This window comes from Lissotriton helveticus, chromosome 11 (genome assembly GCF_964261635.1).
Source record: "Lissotriton helveticus chromosome 11, aLisHel1.1, whole genome shotgun sequence".
NCBI classification, from domain to species: Eukaryota; Metazoa; Chordata; class Amphibia; order Caudata; family Salamandridae; genus Lissotriton; species Lissotriton helveticus.
Window position 1 is genome coordinate 94,916,505 of NC_136072.1, and position 24,818 is coordinate 94,941,322.

The following is a 24,818-nucleotide window of genomic DNA, read 5'->3' on the forward strand; positions in this document are numbered from 1 at the left end:
TCCATCCTCCCCCTCATCCATCCAACCTCCTTCCCCTCCATCCTCCTCCTCCCTCCTCCTCCCTCCATCCCCCATCCATCCATCCCTCCCCTCCTCCTCCAATCCATCCCCTCCTCATCCATCCTCCCCTCCTCATCCATCCTCCCCTCATCATCCATCCTCCCCTCATCATCCATCCTCCCCTCATCATCCATCCTCCCCTCCTCATCCATCCTCCCCTCATCATCCATCCTCCCCTCATCATCCATCCTCCCCCTCCATCTCATCCATCCTCCCCTCATCATCCATCCTCCCCTCATCATCCATCCTCCTCCTCATCATCCATCCTCCCCTCATCCATCCATCCTCCCTCATCATCCATCCATCCTCCCCTCCTCATCCATCCTCCCCTCATCATCCTCCCTCTCCCTCATCATCCATCCTCCTCCCCTCATCATCCTCTCCTCCCTCATCATCCATCCATCCCTCATCATCCATCCATCCTCCCCTCATCATCCATCCATCCTCCCCCTCATCATCCATCCATCCTCCCCTCATCATCCATCCATCCTCCCCTCATCATCCATCCATCCTCCCCTCATCATCCATCCATCCTCCCCTCATCATCCATCCATCCTCCCCTCATCATCCATCCATCCTCCCCTCATCATCCATCCATCCTCCCCTCATCATCCATCCATCCTCCCCTCATCATCCATCCATCCTCCCCTCATCATCCATCCATCCTCCCCTCATCATCCATCCATCCTCCCCTCATCATCCATCCTCCCCTCATCATCCATCCATCCTCCCCTCATCATCCATCCATCCTCCCCTCATCCATCCTCCCTCATCATCCATCCATCCTCCCCTCATATCATCCATCCTCCCCTCATCATCCATCCATCCATCCTCCCCTCATCATCCATCCATCCTCCCCTCATCATCCATCCATCCTCCCTCATCATCCATCCATCCTCCCCCTCATCCATCCATCCTCCTCCCCTCATCATCCATCCATCCTCCCCTCATCCATCCATCCTCCCCTCATCATCCATCCATCCTCCCCTCATCATCCATCCATCCTCCCTCATCATCCATCCATCCTCCCCTCATCATCCATCCATCCTCCCCTCATCATCCATCCATCCTCCCCTCATCATCCATCCATCCCTCCCCTCATCATCCATCCATCCTCCCCTCATCATCCATCCATCCTCCCCTCATCATCCATCCATCCTCCCCTCATCATCCATCCATCCTCCCCTCATCATCCATCCATCCTCCCCTCATCATCCATCCATCCTCCCCTCATCATCCATCCATCCTCCCCTCATCATCCATCCATCCTCCCCTCATCATCCATCCATCCTCCCTCATCATCCATCCATCCTCCCCTCATCATCCATCCATCCTCCCTCATCATCCATCCCCTCATCATCCATCCCCTCATCATCCATCCCCTCATCATCCATCCCCTCATCATCCATCCCCTCATCATCCATCCCCTCATCATCCATCCCCTCATCATCCATCCCCTCATCCCCCTCATCATCCATCCCCTCATCATCCATCCCCTCATCATCCATCCCCTCATCATCCATCCCCTCATCATCCATCCCCTCATCATCCATCCCCTCAGCATCCATCCCCTCAGCATCCATCCCCTCAGCATCCATCCCCTCAGCATCCATCCCCTCAGCATCCATCCCCTCATCATCCATCCCCTCATCATCCATCCCCTCATCATCCATCCCCTCATCATCCATCCCCTCATCATCCATCCCCTCATCATCCATCCCTCATCATCCATCCCCTCATCATCCATCCCCTCATCATCCATCCCCTCATCATCCATCCCTCATCATCCATCCCCTCATCATCCATCCCCTCATCATCCATCCCCTCATCATCCATCCCCTCATCATCCATCCCCTCATCATCCATCCCCTCATCATCCATCCCCTCATCATCCATCCCCTCATCATCCATCCCCTCATCATCCATCCCCTCATCATCCATCCCCTCATCATCCATCCCCTCATCATCCATCCCCTCATCATCCATCCCCTCATCATCCATCCCCTCATCATCCATCCCTCATCATCCATCCCCTCATCATCCATCCCCTCATCATCCATCCCCTCATCATCCATCCCCTCATCATCCATCCCCTCATCATCCATCCCCTCATCATCCATCCCCTCATCATCCATCCCCTCATCATCCATCCCCTCATCATCCATCCCCTCATCATCCATCCCCTCATCATCCATCCCCTCATCATCCATCCCCTCATCATCCATCCCCTCATCATCCATCCCCTCATCATCCATCCCCTCAATCATCCATCCCCTCATCATCCATCCCCTCATCATCCATCCCCTCATCATCCATCCCCTCATCATCCATCCCCTCATCATCCATCCCCTCATCATCCATCCCCTCATCATCCATCCCCTCATCATCCATCCCCTCATCATCCATCCCCTCATCCATCCATCCCCTCATCCATCCCCTCATCCATCCTTCCCCTCATCCATCCATCCATCCATCCTTCCCCTCATCCATCCATCCATCCATCCTTCCCCTCATCCATCCATCCATCCATCCTTCCCCTCATCCATCCATCCATCCTTCCCCTCATCCATCCATCCATCCTTCCCCTCATCCATCCATCCATCCTTCCCCTCATCCATCCATCCATCCATCCTTCTCCTCATCCATCCATCCATCCTTCTCCTCCCCTCCATCATCCATCCATCCATCCCCTCATCATCCATCCATCCCCTCATCATCCATCCCCTCATCATCCATCCCCTCATCATCCATCCCCTCATCATCCATCCCCTCATCATCCATCCCCTCATCATCCATCCCCTCATCCATCCGTCCATCCCCTCATCCATCCGTCCATCCCCTCATCCATCCGTCCATCCCCTCATCCATCCGTCCATCCCCTCATCCATCCGTCCATCCCCTCATCCATCCATCCTCCCCTCATCATCCATCCTCCCCTCATCATCCATCCTCCCCTCATCATCCATCCTCCCCTCATCATCCATCCTCCCCTCATCATCCATCCTCCCCTCATCATCCATCCTCCCCTCATCATCCATCCTCCCCTCATCATCCATCCTCCCCTCATCATCCATCCATCCTCCCCTCATCATCCATCCATCCTCCCCTCATCCATCCGTCCATCCCCTCATCCATCCCCTCATCCATCCGTCCTTCCCCTCATCCATCCGTCCTTCCCCTCATCCATCCGTCCATCCCCTCATCCATCCGTCCATCCCCTCATCCATCCATCCATCCCTCATCCATCCATCCTTCCCCTCATCCATCCCATCCATCCATCCATCCATCCATCCTTCCCCTCATCCATCCATCCATCCATCCTTCCCCTCATCCATCCATCCATCCATCCTTCCCCTCATCCATCCATCCTTCCCCTCATCCATCCATCCATCCTTCCCCTCATCCATCCATCCTTCCCCTCATCCATCCATCCATCCATCCCTCCCCTCATCCATCCATCCATCCCTCCCCTCATCCATCCATCCATCCCTCCCCTCATCCATCCATCCATCCCTCCCCTCATCCATCCATCCATCCCTCCCCTCATCCATCCATCCATCCTCCCCTCATCCATCCATCCATCCTTCCCCTCATCCATCCATCCTTCCCCTCATCCATCCATCCTTCCCCTCATCCATCCATCCTTCCCCTCATCCATCCATCCTTCCCCTCATCCATCCATCCTTCCCCTCATCCATCCATCCTTCCCTTCATCCATCCATCCTTCCCTTCATCCATCCATCCTTCCCCTCATCCATCCATCCTTCCCCTCATCCATCCATCCTTCCCCTCATCATCCATCCATCCATCCTTCCCTCATCCATCCATCCTTCCCCTCATCCATCCATCCTTCCCCTCATCCATCCATCCTTCCCCTAATCATCCATCCTTCCCCTCATCCATCCATCCTTCCCCTCATCCATCCATCCTTCCCCTCATCCATCCATCCTTCCCCTCATCCATCCATCCTTCCCCTCATCCATCCATCCTTCCCCTCATCCATCCATCCTTCCCCTCATCCATCCATCCTTCCCCTCATCCATCCATCCTTCCCCTCATCCATCCATCCATCCTTCCCCTCATCCATCCATCCATCCTTCCCCTCATCCATCCATCCATCCTTCCCCTCATCCATCCATCCATCCCCTCATCCATCCATCCATCCCCTCATCCATCCATCCATCCCCTCATCCATCCATCCATCCCCTCATCCATCCCCTCATTTATCCCCTCATCCTTCCCCTCATTCATCCATCCATCCTTCCCCTCATCCATCCATCCATCCTTCTCCTCCCCTCCATCCCCTCATCCATCCATCCATCCCCTCATCCATCCATCCATCCCCTCATCCATCCATCCCCTCATCCATCCATCCATCCCCTCATCCATCCATCCCCTCATCCATCCATCCATCCCCTCATCCATCCATCCATCCCTCATCCATCCATCCATCCCCTCATCCATCCTCCCCTCATCCATCCATCCATCCTTCCACTCATCCATCCATCCTTCCACTCATCCATCCATCCATCCTTCCCCATCCATCCATCCTTCCCCCATCCATCCATCTTCCCCCCCATCCATCCATCCATCCTTCCCCCCCATCCATCCATCCATCCTTCCCCTCATCCATCCATCCATCCTTCCCCTCATCCATCCATCCATCCTTCCCCTCATCCATCCATCCATCCTTCCCCTCATCCATCCATCCTTCCCCCTCATCCATCCATCCATCCTTCCCCTCATCCATCCATCCATCCTTCCCCTCATCCATCCATCCATCCTTCCCCTCATCCATCCATCCTTCCCCTCATCCATCCATCCTTCCCCTCATCCATCCATCCATCCTTCCCCTCATCCATCCATCCATCCTTCCCCTCATCCATCCATCCATCCTTCCCCTCATCCATCCATCCATCCTTCCCCTCATCCATCCATCCATCCTTCCCCTCATCCATCCATCCATCCTTCCCTCATCCATCCATCCATCCTTCCCCTCATCCATCCATCCATCCTTCCCCTCATCCATCCATCCATCCTTCCCCATCCATCCACCATCCATCCATCCTTCCCCTCATCCATCCATCCATCCATCCATCCTTCCCCTCATCCATCCATCCATCCATCCCCTCATCCATCCATCCTTCCCCCTCATCCATCCATCCTTCCCCTCATCCATCCATCCTTCCCCTCATCCATCCATCCTTCCCCTCATCCATCCATCCTTCCCCTCATCCATCCATCCTTCCCCTCATCCATCCTTCCCCTCATCCATCCATCCTTCCCCTCATCCATCCATCCTTCCCCTCATCCATCCATCCTTCCCCTCATCCATCCATCCTTCCCCTCATCCATCCATCCTTCCCCTCATCCATCCATCCTTCCCCTCATCCATCCATCCTTCCCCTCATCCATCCATCCTTCCCCTCATCCATCCATCCTTCCCCTCATCCATCCATCCATCCCCTCATCCATCCATCCATCCCCTCATCCATCCATCCATCCCCTCATCCATCCATCCATCCCCTCATCCATCCATCCATCCCCTCATCCATCCATCCATCCCCTCATCCATCCATCCATCCCCTCATCCATCCATCCATCCCCTCATCCATCCATCCATCCCCTCATCCATCCATCCATCCCCTCATCCATCCATCCATCCCCTCATCCATCCATCCATCCCCTCATCCATCCATCCATCCCTCATCCATCCATCCATCCTTCCCCTCATCCATCCTTCCCCTCATCCATCCATCCATCCTTCCCCTCATCCATCCATCCATCCATCCTTCCCCTCATCCATCCATCCTTCCCCTCATCCATCCATCCTTCCCCTCATCCATCCATCCTTCCCTCATCCATCCTTCCCCTCATCCATCCATCCTTCCCCTCATCCATCCATCCTTCCCCTCATCCATCCATCCTTCCCCTCATCCATCCATCCTTCCCCTCATCCATCCATCCTTCCCCTCATCCATCCATCCTTCCCCTCATCCATCCATCCTTCCCCTCATCCATCCATCCATCCTTCCCCTCATCCATCCATCCATCCTTCCCCTCATCCATCGTTCTCCTCATCCATCATCCAGCTACCCTTCCACCCATACATCCAGCTATTTACATTTTCTCTCATCCATCCTTCCCCTCACTCATCAATCCTCTCATTATCCATTTATTCAAACTTTGATTCATCCATTCACCCTTTCACTAATTCATCCAGCCATCCACCCATCCCTTCACTTACTTACTCGCCCACCTTTCCATATTAATTTTGAGCTGAGCCCTTTTGAGAAGAGGCCCATCTGGAACTTCACCCTCGCTGCAGGAGCAGTTCCAGGACTGGGACAGAAGCCACCCAGGGCGGAGACAGGATCCACCACAGGGGGGACAGGAGCCATCACAGGCAGGGGTGGGGGAGGGGGACCGGATCCACCACAGTGGGGGGACAGAAGCATTCACAGGGGGGGGGGGGACAGGAGCCATTCCAGGTGGAGGGGAGGGGGGGGCAGGAACCATCACACGAGGGGGAACAGGATCAACCAGGGTGGACACAGGGGTGGGCATGCAGTATTCTAGTATCCGCTTGGGCTCCTCGCCCCCTCCTGCACAAGACAACGAGATGACCGGCTCTCTGTCCAAAATGCCATCCCCCACTTTGATGTACAGTACTTACACGAGATACTCTAAGAACTGGTTTAACTCATTGTCCTCCATACTTTGTTAATCAGTGTGGGTGCGATTGTGCCATTTCTTAATTTTATTACATTATAGACTGCATGTTTGAAGAACGGAGATTTGCTTACAATTTAGTGACCGTAATTAAGCTCTGTGACGAGAGAGAACCACGTGCTGCCTCTGCGTAATCTGGCCGAGTCGAGGATGTTTGGGGCCCTGGGTAGAAATGGAATGTGTGAGCCCCCCTCTAAATTGCAGAGACATGACGCATTCAGGGCTGTTTGCATCTGAATAGATGCCCCCGCTCCTGAAGCTGCAGCCCTCCTCTGTCACCTTCAAGCACCTCTTAACAGCTCATCAAGGGCTGAAGTCAAGGGCTGAAGGTGTGATGGTTGCCATCCCGCTGTGCCACTCCAATGCTGCGGGGTATCTCAGCTTTGGAACAGCATCGGTGTCAAGAAGGGAGGTGGGTGGAAGCTGTGCCTGGTTAAAATTACGGACAAATGGCGTCCGTTAAAGAATCCTTCACGGACAACGGACAGACGGACAAAATTACGGACTGTCCGTGAAATTTACGGACGGTTGGTCACCCTACTAATGATATGTGTATTTTCTCAATTATTGATTTAAAATCTGCGTATCACCAGATACCCCTACATGTGGACAGCAAGAAATATACCACATTCCTCACCCCATTTGGTTGTTACCGTTTCACCAGAGTACCGTTTGGGTTAGCCACTGCCGCAAGGCTTTTCCAGAGGGTCATGACGTCCATTTTGGAGGGCGTTGCAGGCATCCGGTTCTTCCAGGACGATATTTTGGTTATGGGTGGCAATCAACTGGAACATGACACACGCTTAAAGCAAGTCTTCAATAAACTTAAAATGCATGGTCTTACCGTTGAATTAGATGAATGTAAAATATCTCAAGAAAAAGTGGTTTATTTGGGGCACACTATTAGCCACGAGGGTATCAAACCAAAACAAGGTTTAGTTGATGCAATTCTTAATGCTCCCTGCCCATCCAGTAAAGAGGACATTAGAGCCTTTCTCGGATTAACGGAGTATTACTCCAAATTCATAAGGAACTTTTCAGAAAAAATGTACAGTCTAAGACAATTACTGAAAAATAAAACAAAATTTGAATGGTCCCCAGAATGCCAGAACACCTTTGATACGATCAAAAAAGAAATTGGTGAAGCACCCTTCCTAAAGGGATTTGATCCCAGTGCCGAAATCTGTCACGACTGATGCAAGCAACAAAGGGTTAGGTGCGCTGTTGGCGCAGAAGGATAATTCAAACCAAGAATGGGTTGTGGCTTTCGCATCCAGATCTCACTCCTGCTGAGGAGAAGTACTCTGTAATAGAACGTGAAATGCTTGCCTGTTCATGGGCGCTCAATCACTTCAGAGCGTACATATGGGGATACAATATACATCTTCGCACGGACCACAAGCCTTTAATCAAAATCTTATCTGCTTCTGGTTTGCAAAATGCCTCACCACGACTGAGTAAAATGTCAATAAAATTATTGGACTACAACTACATAGCAGAATATTGGCCAGGTGTCAAGAACAAAGTTGCTGATTTCCTCAGCAGATTACCCCTGCCACATAAAGAGTATCCGGATAATCCAGAAGAAGATGAAAGAGTGGCCTTAATCTTCAACACGAATATTGAGGGAATCTTTACTGGAGAATGGGAGAATCACATGTCTCAAGATGCAACATTAAAAGATGTATGTAAATTTGTCAACACCTCTTGGCCAGAGAAACGCCATCTTCAGGGCAACATAAAAGTGTATTGGGAAATAAGGAATGAACTCTAAGCCATGAGAAAAATGTGTTTAGAATCGGAAAGGCCATAGCCCCCATCACACTCAGACAAAATCTTGAAACTGTGCCACATGGGTCACCTTGGCATCACTAAAACAAAGCAAAGAGTCAGAACATACTATTGGTGGCCCGGTATTGATAGGCAAATTGAAACCCTCATAAGGAACTGTGTTGAATGCAGTGACTCTGATAAGACTCTCAAAACATCCAAGGTATCCCTTTCTCCACTCCACCCTCCCCAAATGGCCTGGGAAAAATTAGGCCTGGATATAGCTGGACCAATTGAAGGACACGATAGAGGCATCAAGTACATCATAGTGGTCATTGATCACTTCTCAAAATGGCCGGAAATAGAAGTTGTCTCTGAGATACAGTACAACAATCATATCCTTCCTGGATAAATTGTTCTTAGGTGAAGGTCTACCCAAATTTATTCTCAGACAATGGTCCACAATTCTGTTCAAAGACATTCAAATCATTTCTCGAAAGAAACTGTATAACCCACCACACTACTTCATTATACCATCCAGAAGGTAATGGCCTCACTGAGCGCTTTAACCGTGTCCTGAAAGGACACATACAATTGTCAAGGATTGCTAACCTTAACTGGGAAGTAGAAGTCTTCAAACTCATCTGGGCCTTCAGAATTTCTCCTTGTACCAGCACCCGCAATGCACCGTTCGTCCTCATGAGAAGCAGACAGCCCCTGAGCATTGACCTAGGATGGATGCCAGTTTCTAAACAACTCGAATGGTCGCCAGATGTTGTTAGGAACAACATTATCAAAGCGCAAAAATACTACAAAGAATGGTATGACTCTAAACATGGTGCAAAAGCACACTCATTCAAAGTAGGGGATCTTGTGAAAGTTTGTTTAGAAAAAAAAGTAAGGAAAGGAAAAAGCAGATTCACCTCTCCACTTCGCATCGATGAACTTTTCAACAATGCTGCAAGGCTCAGCGATGGCAAAGTGTGGCACATGAGTAGACCGGCCAAATGTCATTTTGAAGGCAAAGCTCCTTGTCAAATGCAACCTAATGTGAATAGCAAAGATTTGTGGGTTGATTATGACATAACAAGTTCTGAACATAGTCGCTTGCCCTGCAATGAGACTTCACAAGATCACCCACCTGTCTCTGACTCTGCTGATTGTCACTCACCAGACCAGTCTGTCGATGTTGGTCCACACACACCGATACCTATGCGGGGTTGTCTGGGCGACTCACACTCTGACTCTGAAGTCATGTCTGACAGTCATAGCTTCAGTGATAGGTCAGGCAGAACCAGTAATGATCCCCACTCTGACACAGATTGTGTTCCTGATCCTCATCTTGTCAGGGGGAGGTTTGGTCGAACCATTCGCAAGCCGAAACGTTATGAAGACTGTCTATGAGTAATGTCCACAGTTCTTCTCTTATGACTGTATGTTTCATCACTGATTGTTTCATCTGCTAAACTCTCAAGAGAGGAAGATGTGTTGTATCTTAATCCAGTACTCCCCTGTGCCCCTGTTATCTCTCCTGCGCGAGAGCTCCCATTGTCATCACACCCCCCCCCCCCCTCCCATTGGTTCCCCAACGTTCCACCTCTTCCCCTATCTCAAGCAACTGCCAAACTGATGTCATTGAGGCTAATTCCTGACCACGCACTGACCTGGTGCAGGGCTGTTAATTTATTAAATTTAATTACGGTTTAACTTCCTGCCTCCTGAGTTCTACTTTCAACACTTTCCAGTTTTAGCTTTGAGGTTCCTTGATTACATAAATACGTTTTTAGATGACTACATACCTTTCCTTTTGACCTTTCAGCTTTGTGGCAATGTAGCAGTGTCCTTTATCTTAACTTATGATGCTTGTATACTGCGCACTGGGAACCATAGATTCTTGTTGACACCGCAACATTCCTATACTGTCTAATCTGATCCAGTAGCATGGATTGTTACCATGCGGATAGTAAATATTTTGGTAATCCTTTTAGATTGTAAAACCTGTATTCAGACTGCTTAAAGTTGTGGACTACTACTTTAAAACTCAAGCTGACTTATTACATGCTGGCTGGCGAGTACAGCACTTGGATGGTCTAATGCCTGATAGTTTTCAAAGTTTACTTGCTTCAAATATGGGATGTCTTTTTTAATTTGCACTGCTTGAGAACTAACAGAAGAAGCAGATTTGTGAGTTTGCTCTCCATGTTTACTCTGCAGTCACATGCTACCATGTAAGGGTCTGACGGGCCCTTATCCTAACACACATGCATTTGAGCACATCTTAAGATGCTTTCTAGCATAACTGACTTGTGCATTTTGTGAGGAAAAAGCCCTGGAAACGCATGCATTCTGTGGATGTTTACACAAGCACCCAACTCCTCTTCCTCCTGACGTATTTCCTGCGGCCTACGCCACCAAAATATACTGGCCTCCAATTCCAGTTGGTCCCAATTTGTCTGCAGAGGTACTGTTTGCAAAGCAGTTCTAAATTGTACTCTTCGAATCAGCAGTCGTAATTTCTTTTTTGTTTCTACAATCTGGTTCATAATCTCACATCAGGGACTTAGTTTACTGGTTCTTTAGAACTTTCATGAACCTCTCAGATGGTGACCCCTATTACTGGAGTTTGCATTGCTCTGGTCCACCGTACCGCCTAAATATTGCAGGATAAATCTGATTTACTGGATTTTGGATGTCTTTGGAGATTGTGTTCCACAGAAATGTATGGATTTGTTTACAAAAGACTTCTCTGCAAAAGTTTGTTCTCTGTTCAGGAGGGGTCTTGATTAATAAACAGAAGCAATGTTGGTCTTTATGCATGTGCCAGCCACTCCATTTTAAAGACTAATTGCTATTCCAAAACACACTTAAACCAATGGTTACTTGAGGGCAACCATGCCTCTTTTTTTAAACTAATAGTCTAATTGAAATTTACTTTTACATTTACACCTGCAGCTAGGCATAGAATGTTCCCTTTAAAAAAAAAAAGGTGTAAGGGATCTGGAGCTACATAGGTGCCTAACTTAGTCAGCACTTTCCACATGAAGCAGACTCACCCCTCTCCCAGAGTAGCTGTTAATAGCATTTCTTTAGTCCCTTGCTGCTTTTCAGAAATGGGTTTAAATTGTTTTTATTTAATTTATCATGTTCGTACCTTTAAATTTCTTAATTATGAAGATGTGGTGCATATTTTAGTTGCATTCAATGCCAACATGTTTCGGCATTGGAAAAAATGTCCCCATGAGAAACACTGATGAAGGGTGAATTATTTCTTTTGGACTATGGGCAAGAGTCTTGCATGCTGCATGGCTGGATTTTTATAGAAAGTTAATACACTGCCCTTCAGGAATCCGTGCTGTACTTGTAACTCCCTCCATCCTGCAAAGTGTGACTGGGAGGCCATGGTTCTCCCTCAGATCTCGCTAATACCCCCTAAATCTTCAGGCATTTCTCAGAGCTAATATTGCATCATTAGAGGATTGACTATGATAGCTGCAGCACACACGTTTAAGGACTTGCTTGACATTAACTAGAACCAGTTTTAGATACTGAAACCACTAGAAGAGGCAGGAACCTGTGGTAAGGAATGACTTGGTTTGTATGTCCTCTGTTTTGGTGTGGGCATGGATCCTGACTCATCTTCTCTAGACTAGCAAACATTACGCTTCGAGTACGTGCAAATGTTTGTAGCAGTATATTTAGATGATAGCCCTTTTTTTCAAGCGCCTGATGGATGCGTCATTTGAGAGCTAGCTATTCTGTTTGATGCCCGATGGAGCTACCTGGTTTAGCTATAGGGGAGACAGGTCGGGGATTCTCTCCTTGGACGTCACCTACCCAGTCGGTCTTTAGCCGGTCTTCCTTTCGTCTCTTCTGTCGCCTCTTCCCGTGTCCTCCCTCTTTTTATTATCTCTACTTCTCTCCTCTCTCAATGTATTGAGACTGAACTTTTCTGTCTGATGCCCGATGGAGCTACCTGGTTTAGCTATAGGGGCGATGGGCCGTGGACTCCCGCCTTGGTCGTCACCTACCCAGTCGGCCTTTAGGCAGTTTTCATTTCGTCTCTCCTTGTTGTCTCTTCTCCTATCCTCCCTTTCTCACCTTCCCTGTCCCCTCCCCTCTACACTCGTTTTATTTTGCCATCCATGTTCCTTAAATTGTTTCTTATTGAGACCTAGCAATTTGGCCAAAGCCCGATGGAGCTACCTGATAGCTATAGAGGAAATGGGTTTTGGGACTCCTCCTCGACCGTCACCTATCCAGCCGGTCTTTGGGCAGACTTTCCTTCGTCTTTCTGCCAAATCCCCCTCCCATCCTGTTTTTCTGCGCACCTCTACCCACGACACCTGAGAGCGAACTACTTTGTCTGATGCCCGATTGAGCTACCTGGTTTAGCTATAGGGGGAGACGGACAGTGGATTCCCTCCTTGGTCGTCACCTACCCAGTACTTCCTCTCGTCTCTATGGTTGTCTCTTCACTTATCCTCACTTTCTCACCTCACCTACCTTCCACTTCTTTTCTCTCTCCTTTCTCTCCTCACGTATTGCTGAATGTTCGTTGTAAGGTATAATTGTTGATCTTTTTCTGTTACACTGTTAAACCACATTGTTGCACTTCCTTTCGTCCCTCCTGCTGTCTCCTCCCGCATCCTCCCTCTTTTTATGTCTCTCCTTCTCCCTTCTCTCAATGTATTGAGACTGAACTTTTTTGTCTGATGCCTGATGGAGCTACCTGGTTTAGCTATAGGTGCGATAGGCCGTGGATTCTCTCCCTGGTCTTCACCTTACCCTGTCGGACCTTAGACAAATCTCTTTTCGTCTCTCCATATTGTCTCTTCCCTTATCCTCCCTTTCTCACCTCCCCTGCCCCCTCTCTCTCCTTTCTCCCCTCTCTCTCCTTTCTACCTTCTCCTAATTGTATTGCCTATTCTTTTTTTTTTTTTTTTTTTTGGGGGGGGGGGGGGAATTTATTGTGTAATTGTTGAACTTTTTCTGTTACATTGGTGATTCTCTTGTAAAGCGCTCTGATACCTCCGGGTCTAGCCAGCGCTATATAAAACTCTTTAAATAAAATAAATAAATAAATCAACAGTCACGTTGTAGTGTAGTTCCTATATTACCTATAGGCTCTGCGCATTGGAATAACATAAACAGCAGTTTAGACGTAGGACTGAGGTCATCTAGGTCTCTACTGACTATGTTAGACTTAATTAGGTTTGCCAGCTAGCTCAGAGGTCACTAGAAACTTTCTCGAATGAACTGGAAGGAGTTAACTTTCCTGATTAGACAAGAAGGGATTAGTTTCTGACAACCGCATAAACATGACAACTTTGCTCCCTCAGAATAAAGAGTATATCTCTAGAGTTGTGTGAAAACAATAGACAGGTTTTTCACTCAGTCAATTGTGCATACTTAGTTTCACCAGAGTGCAGAGAAATAGAGAGACAGGGCGTTTTCAATAAAAGGTGTTATTTATTGAGCAGTCTTCTTTCTCATGCAAGAGAAATGAGTTGCCACATTTGCAATACTTATCATGAAGTAAAGTGCGTACAGTAAAAGTAGTATTATGAAATAATACTGTAAAAGCATTGATATGGTTTCTTAGCCATATGATACTTTAAAACGGATAAAATATATACATACATAAAATCATTGACTAAACTTACTCAACTGGTGCTTCTAAGATACGCCTACCCCGGTGTACCTGACCTAAGCCTAATACTTGGGAAGGAGTAAGTAAGTTGCAGTTTAAGTTAAGTTGGTTTTTGCCAAGAATCTGAATCAAGAATTCTCTTAGGATTTTAAACAGCTCTGTACCTTGGTTCTAGAATGATGGAGGTCTTGTATCTCTCTCTCAGAACACGATCTCCCAGCAACCTGCAAGGCTGACTGGAAACACCGGAGCTGGAATTTCTCGGCAGGAGAAAAGACAGCGTCTCTCTGTGCGTCAAATGGGAGGGTCGGCTTCCTTCAGCACTCACATCAGCTGGGCGTCGGGCAAGTAGATGGCCGCTCTGCTCCAAAACACCGTGTGTTTCGTTAAGGCAACGTTGGTATGTTTATACCTGGAAGGTGCCGGGTTTGACGTAAGGTTGGACATAAGACGTCACTAAGAACTAACAGTTCTTTCTGGACTCCAGGAGTTCTTGTGCAAAACAAAAGCAGGGGGAATTCCCGGGCTGCTGGAGGCTTGGCTTGTTTAAAGAACGCGTTGTACTTTCTAGGAGTCTATGGGAGTAGCCTTGCCGTATTTGGACTGCAATGGCGATGACTAAATATGGACATGATTCTTATGCCTTTATAAGGATATGTTTTGTTTATAACCACAAGGTCATGAATCGGGGATATTTAATTAGGGTCCTAGATACATTCACAACAACGTGGTGGGTCTAGTGCCCCTTTTGTTAGTGGAAACTCCACAGTAATAGGTCGGAAAAGTACAATTGCTATAGCACTGTGCTTGTCAGCGAGGTCTATCGAGAAGAGAAATTGTTGAACCAAGGAAAGGCTTTCTCAGGAGGACTTGGCTGAATGCCTAAAAAAGAAGCTACAGGTAGAGGTGACTCATAGTGGCCTGGATTACCACACAGTTCACATTCTTAGGGAGAAGTTGCAGAATTTTTCTTATCGCTTTCAGGATAAAGAAGCAAGTCAACTCGAATTTTCTGGCTTTCCTTCGTGACCATTGTATCGTAGTTTATAATTTCACGATGATTTTACTATTTTAGTAAGTGATGGTTTAAAAGTTACGAAATAAAAAGATTAAACGTGGAACAATTCAGTCCACAGATCAACTTTAAGTTGACCCTTAATACACTTAGCCATCTTTCTTCAGCAGTTCCTCTCTTATAATTATGTGCATAATGTATTGCAACATTTGTATAGGGTCTCTAACCCCTTTAGGGACTCCGTAGCATTATCTAATCTAGTATAGCAAGTAGCTTCTCCTTTTGTTGTCAATGGTCGAACTGTTTTTTGAGTTGTCAAGCTATTCTATGTAATGTTTTTTTGGTGCTGTACATGAGGCTTGGTGGTGTATTGGAAAACTGATCATAGCGTTGTTTAGTAGAATGTGTAATGAAGAATCAAATTTGCAGCCTGCCTATCTAGTTATTAAAACCATTCGCATATCTGAAATGTTGTTTTGCTTTTGGAGATTGTGAGGACTGGGATTGGAATATCTAATTTCAAAACTGTTTCCTCTTCTCGACCGACATCAGTCCGTGTCTGATCATTGCAAGGTCCTTTACAGCATTTCTATATGTACTCAATTAGCGTTTCTACCCCGATGTCCAACTCCTTCTTTTCTGTCAAAGGTATGTAACTAGACTTTCTTGGGCTTCTTTAATGCCAATTATAGACCCCTCAGTTCATGAAAGTATTGTTGAAAAGATGTGTTTTCTTCTACTGGAAATGTGTAACTTTGTAGTTTTCAGTTCATCCTACAAATAATGCCCCGCCACTGCTTTCTCATACTCGTATATCCACAGCACAGTAATTTGATGTGACTGTTGGCTTCAAATAAACATGCGGATGGTACATGTAAGGTGCGTTCAACCCTCCCATGTGGTGTTCGCAGCAGTAATGGAGTGCACTGGTTTTTTCCTTTCCTTCTCTTGGGTCTTATTCGAGTAATTCAAAGTTTCCTGTGTTGCATCCTGGCACCTTTTTGATACTGTTGAGGTAAAGAATATGAAGGACCATAAAAGTATCCTATCAAAAAAGTATCTTGGTAATTATCATGGCAAACTGATTAGCTGACCTTTTTGTATTGAATGCATCGAATATACTTCGGTCAGTCCATTAACCCCTTCCATGCGCATGACGAGCTGAGCTCGTCATGAGTTGCGCCGCTCGCATGCTCATGACGAGCTCAGCTCGTCATGTAACGTGGCTTTTCGCAAAAAGCCGCACAGCGCGAAAATAGCGGCTGCACGCATGCAACAGATTATGTTCATGCAACTCCGGAACAAATCTTTGTGCATTCGTTTGTGTTCATTGTGGACGAATTTAAAATTGCCTGAAATTACAATTCACAACCTTAGGAGTAATGTACTTTTGGGACATAATTATAAAGTATCAAACAATTTGTTTAATGCAGATTTGTCCAGTGTCTGTCCAAGAGGGCTGCATCCAAACTAGATTTTCGAGGTATCCGCAGTAGATAAATTCACATACATGTATTCTAAATTAACATGATTTCCATGGTCAGTAGCTATAGTGCAACAATTACATGGATCTAACCTTGTAGAGCATGCATTAGAGATGGATATTATTGCTTAGTTAGAGGTTTTTTTTGTAATGAGTGTATTAAACGTATTGCAAAATCATGTATTGGTTCAGGTCTTTAGCCCTTTATTGGGATTTACATGTCTTTTTTTCCGTTCATATTTCAGGTCACAAGGGCATTTTCGTTTTCCAAAACACCAAAAAGAGCTCTACATAGAGTTGTAATGGTGCAGAGTACACCAGATGGATGGAGTCCTCCAAGCCACCTCACCAGCACTACATCGTTATCGGTAAGTGCAGACCTCTCTTAACCGTGCACTCTTCAGTATATGTCGGTAGCGGTTTCCGCGGGTAGAGTCCACGTGCAGATATTCTTCATCTTTTGAGCGTGATTTATGGACCTAGCTGTAAACGTGTACAGCAAACTTCCAGCAGCATTCAAGTCTGATTCAGAAATCTCTCCAGCAGTGTTGAAATGACTGTTCTCTTATGAGGTTAGACATGTCAAAAATGTGCTTGGGTAGGATGCCAAGGAGGCACTTCATCATTTAAACAGGGGGTGACTCCATGCAAATGAGGTGACATCTTTGCTCCTGTGCCTATACAATATTACAAGGGCAAACAATCCATCAGAGTTTCACCAGATATATTGAGTTCACCACGTATATGGATAAACTGTGTGTCCCCAAAGGTGCCCCTTGGGAGGTTGGGGATTTCCAGTGGTCCCCACACCTTCCCACCTAAACTTCTTCCTGTAAGGATGTGCCACAACTCTACACTTGCCTGAGTTGGGGGATCCAGACACTTCTTGAAGATTTTTGGCAGGAGAAAGGCTCAGGATTGGGGCATAGTTGGTTTGAACCCACCCCTAATTATTGTATTATAGTCATGATGTAAACAATATGGTTATGCTAAACTGAAGTCAAACACAGCAGAAAAGTCTGCCATTAAGAGTGGTAAGTGAGTGGGATGCATTTTCTATTAACCGGATAAGGTATATTATGAAATGGAGGCTCAGGGACAGCCTCTTTACTCTAGCAACATGTGTTGCAGGCATTTGGCATCTTTGTGCTTTGTAACAGTAAGATGTGGTAGGATGGAGACCTGGTTATTTTAGATATGCAGCAATTACCTTTTTAGCAGAGGCCTTTTAATGTTCATAAGCGCCACACAATGGCTTAAGGGAGGGTGCTGGAGGTGGAAACATGCCTCCTTTGTCATGCAGAATAAATAATCCTGGCAGGGCCTGTCCCTTTGGCTCACCCACTGGTGCTATACCCAAAAGCTGATATTCGCCAGGTGCAGGTCCTAAAATGTGTGGCATGCAGTACTGTGCTCTACTGCCTGCTGTAGAAACTAATAGGGAGACACTTACCACAAGTTTCAGGACCCTAAGAGTAAAATCAACATGTCCTGTCCGCAACAGGGCTATAGAACCAGTTTTGAAAATTCCCCACTTGGTGACCCATTACATGGCTGGCTGAAGAGGTGGTACTCAAGTGCCAGAGTACTTCTGGAGACCCATTGCCAATGTTACTGACTGCCCCTCTTCCAGATTTGAGGGGGACATCACCTGGAAAAGTCTGCAAGAAGCTGCTGGAGAAGCTGCAATGCTGCCTTTGTACTAGATCCTATCGAGCTTTCAGAGAAAGAATATACCCCTGCCGATGGAGATTACCCAGGGCCGCCCAGCTGCTGTGCCAAAGTGATATTGACAGACCGAAGTGCAGATGAGTGTAGGGCAACACAGGAGTCTTGTTTGAATGACCAAGGTGGTCTCTGCCTCCCGATCAAAGCTTAAACCATTCCTGGTGCATTGTAACAAAGGATAGAGCTGCTGTAGCTGACCTCCTGCTGTACAGTGCTGCTCTGCTGTTGAGCAGAGGATGGTCAAACGGCAGAATCCCCAGCACCATACGAAACACTCAATTGTTTCGGGGTAAGTGGGGCGGGGGGTATTTACGTTCAGCTATTCTCAAATTGGTTTAGTTGCTCCAAGCAGACTTCAAATTGTCAGCAGGGGGAGATGGTGAGGAATCGCTGAACGCAAACACCCCCATCCCACTTAAACTTACAACAATGCCACTTTGGGACATCACCTTGCTGCTCTGGGTAGTTTCATCTGCTAGAGTATATTCCCCTCTTTCTTTCCTAAAGAGAAATTAATCTCCATGTCTGGTTTAAAGGGGCAATTTTCTTTAAGACATTCTACAGTTGAGGGGGCTGTGACTTAAGTGTTGACTGACTGGCCTACATGCCACGGACAGTCTGCATTTTGTAGTCGGTGAGCTGAAACTGAGATTCTGTCTGCGGAGTACCTGTTGTAGGCACTATGGTCACAGAATATTCTTTTATGTAATGTTTCATTTTTCTGGATTAAAGAACTTGTCTTTTTCTAAAGATAAGCGGTGGAATGGACAACCATTAAATGTTATTTGGTAACTGCTGGGCTGAGCCTCCACATCCTAGCCACATTAACTTCCTGAGAACTCTTGATCTGCTAGTCTTACTATCCGGAGTGTCCAGTGCTGAAAGTGTGTATTTGGTGTTTAGGTAGCAGTGTCCTAGTAAGTCACAATAGTGGTAGTAGGCCACAATCGCGAAGGTTGGGCCTTAGTAACACATTCTTGTCCTGTGCCTTCGAGCGTATTCTCACAGTGGGTAAAACCATTGTATGACCGGAATGATACAGCGCATCCAAAGGGCTAAACTTAGTCAAGCAACAGCTTATTAAATAAGGCTTCCAATCAGGGGTAATATTTGCATTTAAAGGATTGGTACAGTCCTCAAAAGCTATGAAAAGCCCAATGTATAGGCTTTCTTTCAGAAAGGCCCATGTTTGTTCTTACCAGTACACTGTTTAGGGATGAATATTATCTTGTACATTATTCATGTCTGACTGTTCAACCCTTTTCATATTGTCCTTCAGCTCATTTATCCTTTTGGGATACAGCTGTACACTGTTTCAGTTCATGAATGCTGTAACTTTCATAAATAAGTTTTAAAATGTTATGGTTGTGGTCACTGGTTATGTAAAATTCATCTAGGACCAACATCTAGTTAAGCTAGCAGCATCTGGAGTATAGCGGAGTAAATTAATGTCCAGTATCTGGTACTAAGGGATATTTCCTGCAATCCCATCCCACCCACCCCACTTTCCTCAAGTTTCCATTGATGTCCTTAGCATCTAAGAGAAGCAGTGGCACATGGCGTGTGCTGCAGGAGCGCCTGATGATCTGGAGGAGGGAGGTGGAGTATGTGGTGGGGTGGGAAATATTATAGACTCAGTGTAAGTTACTGCAGAGGGTGACATGAAAACTAATGCTGCCAAGAAAAGTAAAGTTTCTGCTATTATGACTATTTCCTGTTTGTGTAACTTTTGATTTCAATATTTCTGTACGTGTTCTGATCATGGTTTAAACATTGTGTGTATAATGATAACATTTTAATCCCTTCCTGTTTGTAGATGTGTCGCTCCTCTTCCACGTTCAACTTAAATGGACCTCCAAAACACATTAGTGTTCAACGCTCTAACTCTCTTGATGGGAGTACACCAAGTCCTAGACCTCAGCTTGTCCTAAGTCAAGGTCCCCCAAGTAGTCCTCCTAGCCCCAACAAATTGTCTCTTAATGAGGAATTTCAACCTTGGCCATCTACTATAGCTGGAGGAAACCGTGATGGCTCCTACAGTATGACCACTTCGGTCATAAGACATGAGACTATTCTCTAGGACTTTTACCTACATGTGAGCTTAGTAAGATTTCACATTGACTTTTTGAATCCTTTCTCTGTTTTAAACATTACCTAGAATGACTAGTCTTGAAAAATAGCTGAACTTTGTATTGAAAACACATAGGTGACTTTGGCATGCCTAAACACTTTGTTTACAGTTTGTGTGTACCGTTATGTCTTTTATATATCCATAAAACATTCAGTTCTTTCTTTCCAAGCTTTCTGACTTCAGTAGAATGTTTTTGCAAACTTGTGGAAACTGGTGAAAGGTGTAACTCATTTTTTCCAGAAGACAAATAGCCAATGATTTGCCTTGATATGCTTGTAAATGTTTACCTCATCTCCTTTCCCTTCTCTTCCATGTTTGATGCCTGCCAGTGCTAGGGTAGTCACAAACAGCACCTGCCATTAGCCGCAATTAATTTCTGTAGTTTATTTTACCCTATCAGGCTCCCCATATTCTATGAATCAGTTTTTCCAGACCTGGAAACACTGATGCATCTGTAACCATGGAAGAGATACTTGTATGGTTATGACATATTTAAGATCCTGATTTGGGGCAGACTATGCTTTTGTCCTTCAGTACTCAACCAGTGTAAGCCATCTATTCTTAATTATAATGACAATATTTATGTTGAAGGCATGGTGCAAAAATGGTTTAAAAAATAGTGGCTTGTTGCAGGCCCATGTGAGTATTACAGAGTTGGAGAAACTGGGCTGGTTCATGCGAATGTGGTAGAGCAAATTCTTCAACTCCAATGACCCCTCTGTGAAGCATTTTTCACCTCCAATTAAATTAAGAAGAGTCTGTGTTGCATGTCACTGGGGCAATTTTACAATAGCTGGGGACAGATGCCTTTACGTTTGATGGTTTCACTGTGTTTCTCCTTCATAGTTGTTGGAGCATGTGCAGGTAACGGGTTGCTAAATTAATATCCTCATTCTGCTTGTGAGCTTTCCATAAGGAGCTATTATAAAAGCATTTCTTTGCTCCATGAAGCTTGTCACATTCTCTTAACTGGAAAATGTGGTGCCCATGTCATGCCTTACCAGTTCAGACTTTAGAGTGGAGACTTGAAGCTCATGCATACTTGTGTTGTTGCTTAAAGGAACTCTTGGCATTCTCTCATTAGCCAGTAAATCTCTCGGATTTATAAGTTGTGAAACTGTTTACATGGTAGACATCGGCGTTGCATGCTTTCTCTGCTAATGAACAATGCAGGTCTGATGGGACTAATTGGTGGCCACCTGACTTTTTTTTTTTTTTTAAACGTTGTTCTATGTTTCCTATACATAGTTATTTTTGTCCTAACATTTTCCAACCAATTTGAGGGTAGTCTGAAACCTTCCCAATCTTGTATATCTTGTCTGGTCCTCTTTTACACCCAGTCACCTTTGAAGACCCTGTGCCTCGAGGTTGACTTGAACAGTTTCTTCGGCTGTTTAGTGATGCCCTACATTGTATGGTACTCAATGATTGAAATTCCTGTCCTAAGGAACATGCTTGCATGGGGCTGGATTAGATTATTGAAAGAGAAAACTAATGCAAGGAATACCCAAAATCTCAGCCAATGATAATTAGCCTGGACTGAGTTCCAGTCTTCTGAAAGCCACTTCTCCATGACTTTTGAAATATTGATCAGGTAAAATTGATATGAAGCCCCCTCCTCGCTCATTAAATACTTTGTGTGCATTGAGGGCTAGGCCTAAAGCTTAGTTTTGGCAGGCAGTCCTGAGAATCCTTTAGTTGAAACCTTGCAGTTTCTCTCCAGCGTCTACCCACATGCAAGACAATCTGTGTAGTGCCTCTTTTCTGCTGCACCCTTGCTACCCTTTGATCCCTCCAAGCAGTTGGCTTGTGATCTGTTATTCTGCATGCGTTACCTCCTGACATTGAGACCTGAATCTGTGGAGGAAAGGCAGCAGAGCCATCATCCTCTACCTGTGTGCTGTGGCAGGTGCTTTAGTCTTCTTCCCAAAAGAGCAATGTACATCACATGCACAAATGGAAGGTGCAAGTCTTCTGGAAGAATTTTCACAATTAAAACCCACTGTCGTTTAACAAATATTCAGAAACCATCATGTAGTTGCAAAGTCTGCTGAGAATTGTCTTTTTAAATCTGTAAGAAAGATTGTTTGTCCTTTTTCAGCATCTCCTCAACAATGCCTTTTTGTTTTCCTGACAGTTATTGATAAATGACTCCAGCCCTCCAGTCACTTCATATTGCTGCTTTTTTTAGATGCCTTCTAAATAGTGAGTCCGAGAAAGTATTTGCTTGCCTTCTGTAGTCACTAAACCTTTTCAAAAGATTTTATATAACCAAGATTGTACAATGTAGTATCTTACTCTATTTGTAGCTAAGTAAGTTGAATAAAATATGGGAGCATAGACTATCCAACCCAGGAAGGTGTTTGCTACAAAAACATTCAACTAATCGACTTTTGGAACAAAATTTTAACTATTTGAATATTTTCGAAGAAGGAAGACTAGTTGAGAACACGAGTTAACAACATCAAACCTATTAAGAGGACATGTGGTTCAAAGAGTAATCTTTTAACATCAAAAATATGTATAACTTGAATGTTTGCATTTTCAGATGTTCCTTTTTACAGGACTGTGTAATAAACATTGTTTGACGCTTGGGTCTGGGTGAGATTTTAATTATGCAAACAAAACACCCATGTTTTTTGTGTGTAATTCACAAAATGTTTTAATTTCATATTATGCAACGGTGCATAATTTTACCCTGGCCGGACTGTTTGCTTAAAGTCTGTTGCACCAAGAAACATGCCAATCATTCTGCAGGGATCTCCAAAACCTTTTTTAGGTTTCACCTGCACAGCACTTGGGCGGAGCCGGTGAACTTGCTTGTATTTAAAAAATCTTAAAAGGGGCTTACAGCCTGTCCTTAATTTTCATTTGTTAGTAGAATTGTCACGGTTTTCCTTGCTTGTGGTTGCAGCAAGCTATTTCATAAATTTTTTAGGCACGGCTGCTGAAACTCAAACCCAGGTTCCCAGTGCGAGTATGCAGCTCCTGCCCTTATGCCACATCCTCTCCCAAAGAGGCTGCTACATCATCTCCCTAGCCTGTGCCTCATTTTCACATTTTGTGATTCCTGACAACTCACTTAATCTCTCCATGGCTGCCTGCATTTGCTGTTGGTTGAACGTCCACCTCCCTCCCATTGTTGCTTGCCCTGCTTTACTCCGTTGCACAGATCCCCTCCTCCACCAACACCACTCGAAAGTATTGGAGTGCTTTACATTAACACCAGTTACTTTTCACGAGGACACCGTACATTTAGGCAACTCACTTAACCTCTCCATGGCAGCCTGCGATTGCTTTTGGTTGCCCGTTAACCTTCCGCCTGGCGCTGCTTGCCCACGCTGAACTCCCTTTATACTTATCCCCTCCTCCCCCCCCCCCGATTCCCCTCCTCCCCCGATTCCCCTCCTCCCCCGATTCCCCTCCCCCCCCAAGATTCCCCTCCCCCCCCAAGATTCCCCTCCCCCCCAAGATTCCCCTCCCCCCCCCCAAGATTCCCCTCCCCCCCCAAGATTCCCCTCCCCCCCCAAGATTCCCCTCCCCCCCAAGATTCCCCTCCCCCCCAAGATTCCCCTCCCCCCCAAGATTCCCCTCCCCCCCCCAGATTCCCCTCCTCCCCCCGATTCCCCTCCTCCCCCCAGATTCCCCTCCTCCCCCCAGATTCCCCTCCTCCCCCCAGATTCCCCTCCTCCCCCCAGATTCCCCTCCTCCCCCCAGATTCCCCTCCTCCCCCAGATTCCCCTCCTCCCCCAGATTCCCCTCCTCCCCCAGATTCCCCTCCTCCCCCAGATTGCCCTCCTCCCCCAGATTGCCCTCCTCCCCCAGATTCCCCAGATTCCCCTCCTCCAGATTTCCCTCCTCCCTCAGATCTCCCCCCCGACTCCCTCCTCCACTGACTCTGCTTTTGTTTTGTGTGCAGTTTTATATAGCACCAGTACCACCCAAAGATGTTAGAGCGCTTTACATTAGCACCAGTTACTTTACACAAGGACACATTCATTTTTTAGGTACGGCGAGATTGGGGGATTTGCCCAAAATCAAGGATGTTATGCTGACGCTGAAACTCTAGCCCCATTTACTCGTCCTATATTTGGCAGCTCAGGCCCTTACGCCACATCCTCTTCCTTAAGGATGCCATATCTCACTAGCCTCTGTCTCAATACCACATTTTGTGTTTACGGATAAATTACTTAATATCCCTGTTTCTAAACAAAACCAGCATTCGTAAAGCCAGAAGGTTTCGCCTATG

General features: G+C 46.3%; 1 protein-coding gene across 1 annotated transcript in view; it reads left to right on the forward strand.

The window, feature by feature from the left end:
• Nucleotides 1-24,818, forward strand: part of ECT2 (epithelial cell transforming 2) — a 297,161-nt gene that overhangs the window by 264,753 nt on the left and 7,590 nt on the right. Inside the window, exon 23 of the mRNA XM_078665446.1 lies at nt 16,956-17,078. Coding sequence (XP_078521572.1) covers nt 16,956-17,078 — 123 coding nt within the window. The remainder of the gene's footprint in view (nt 1-16,955; nt 17,079-24,818) is intronic.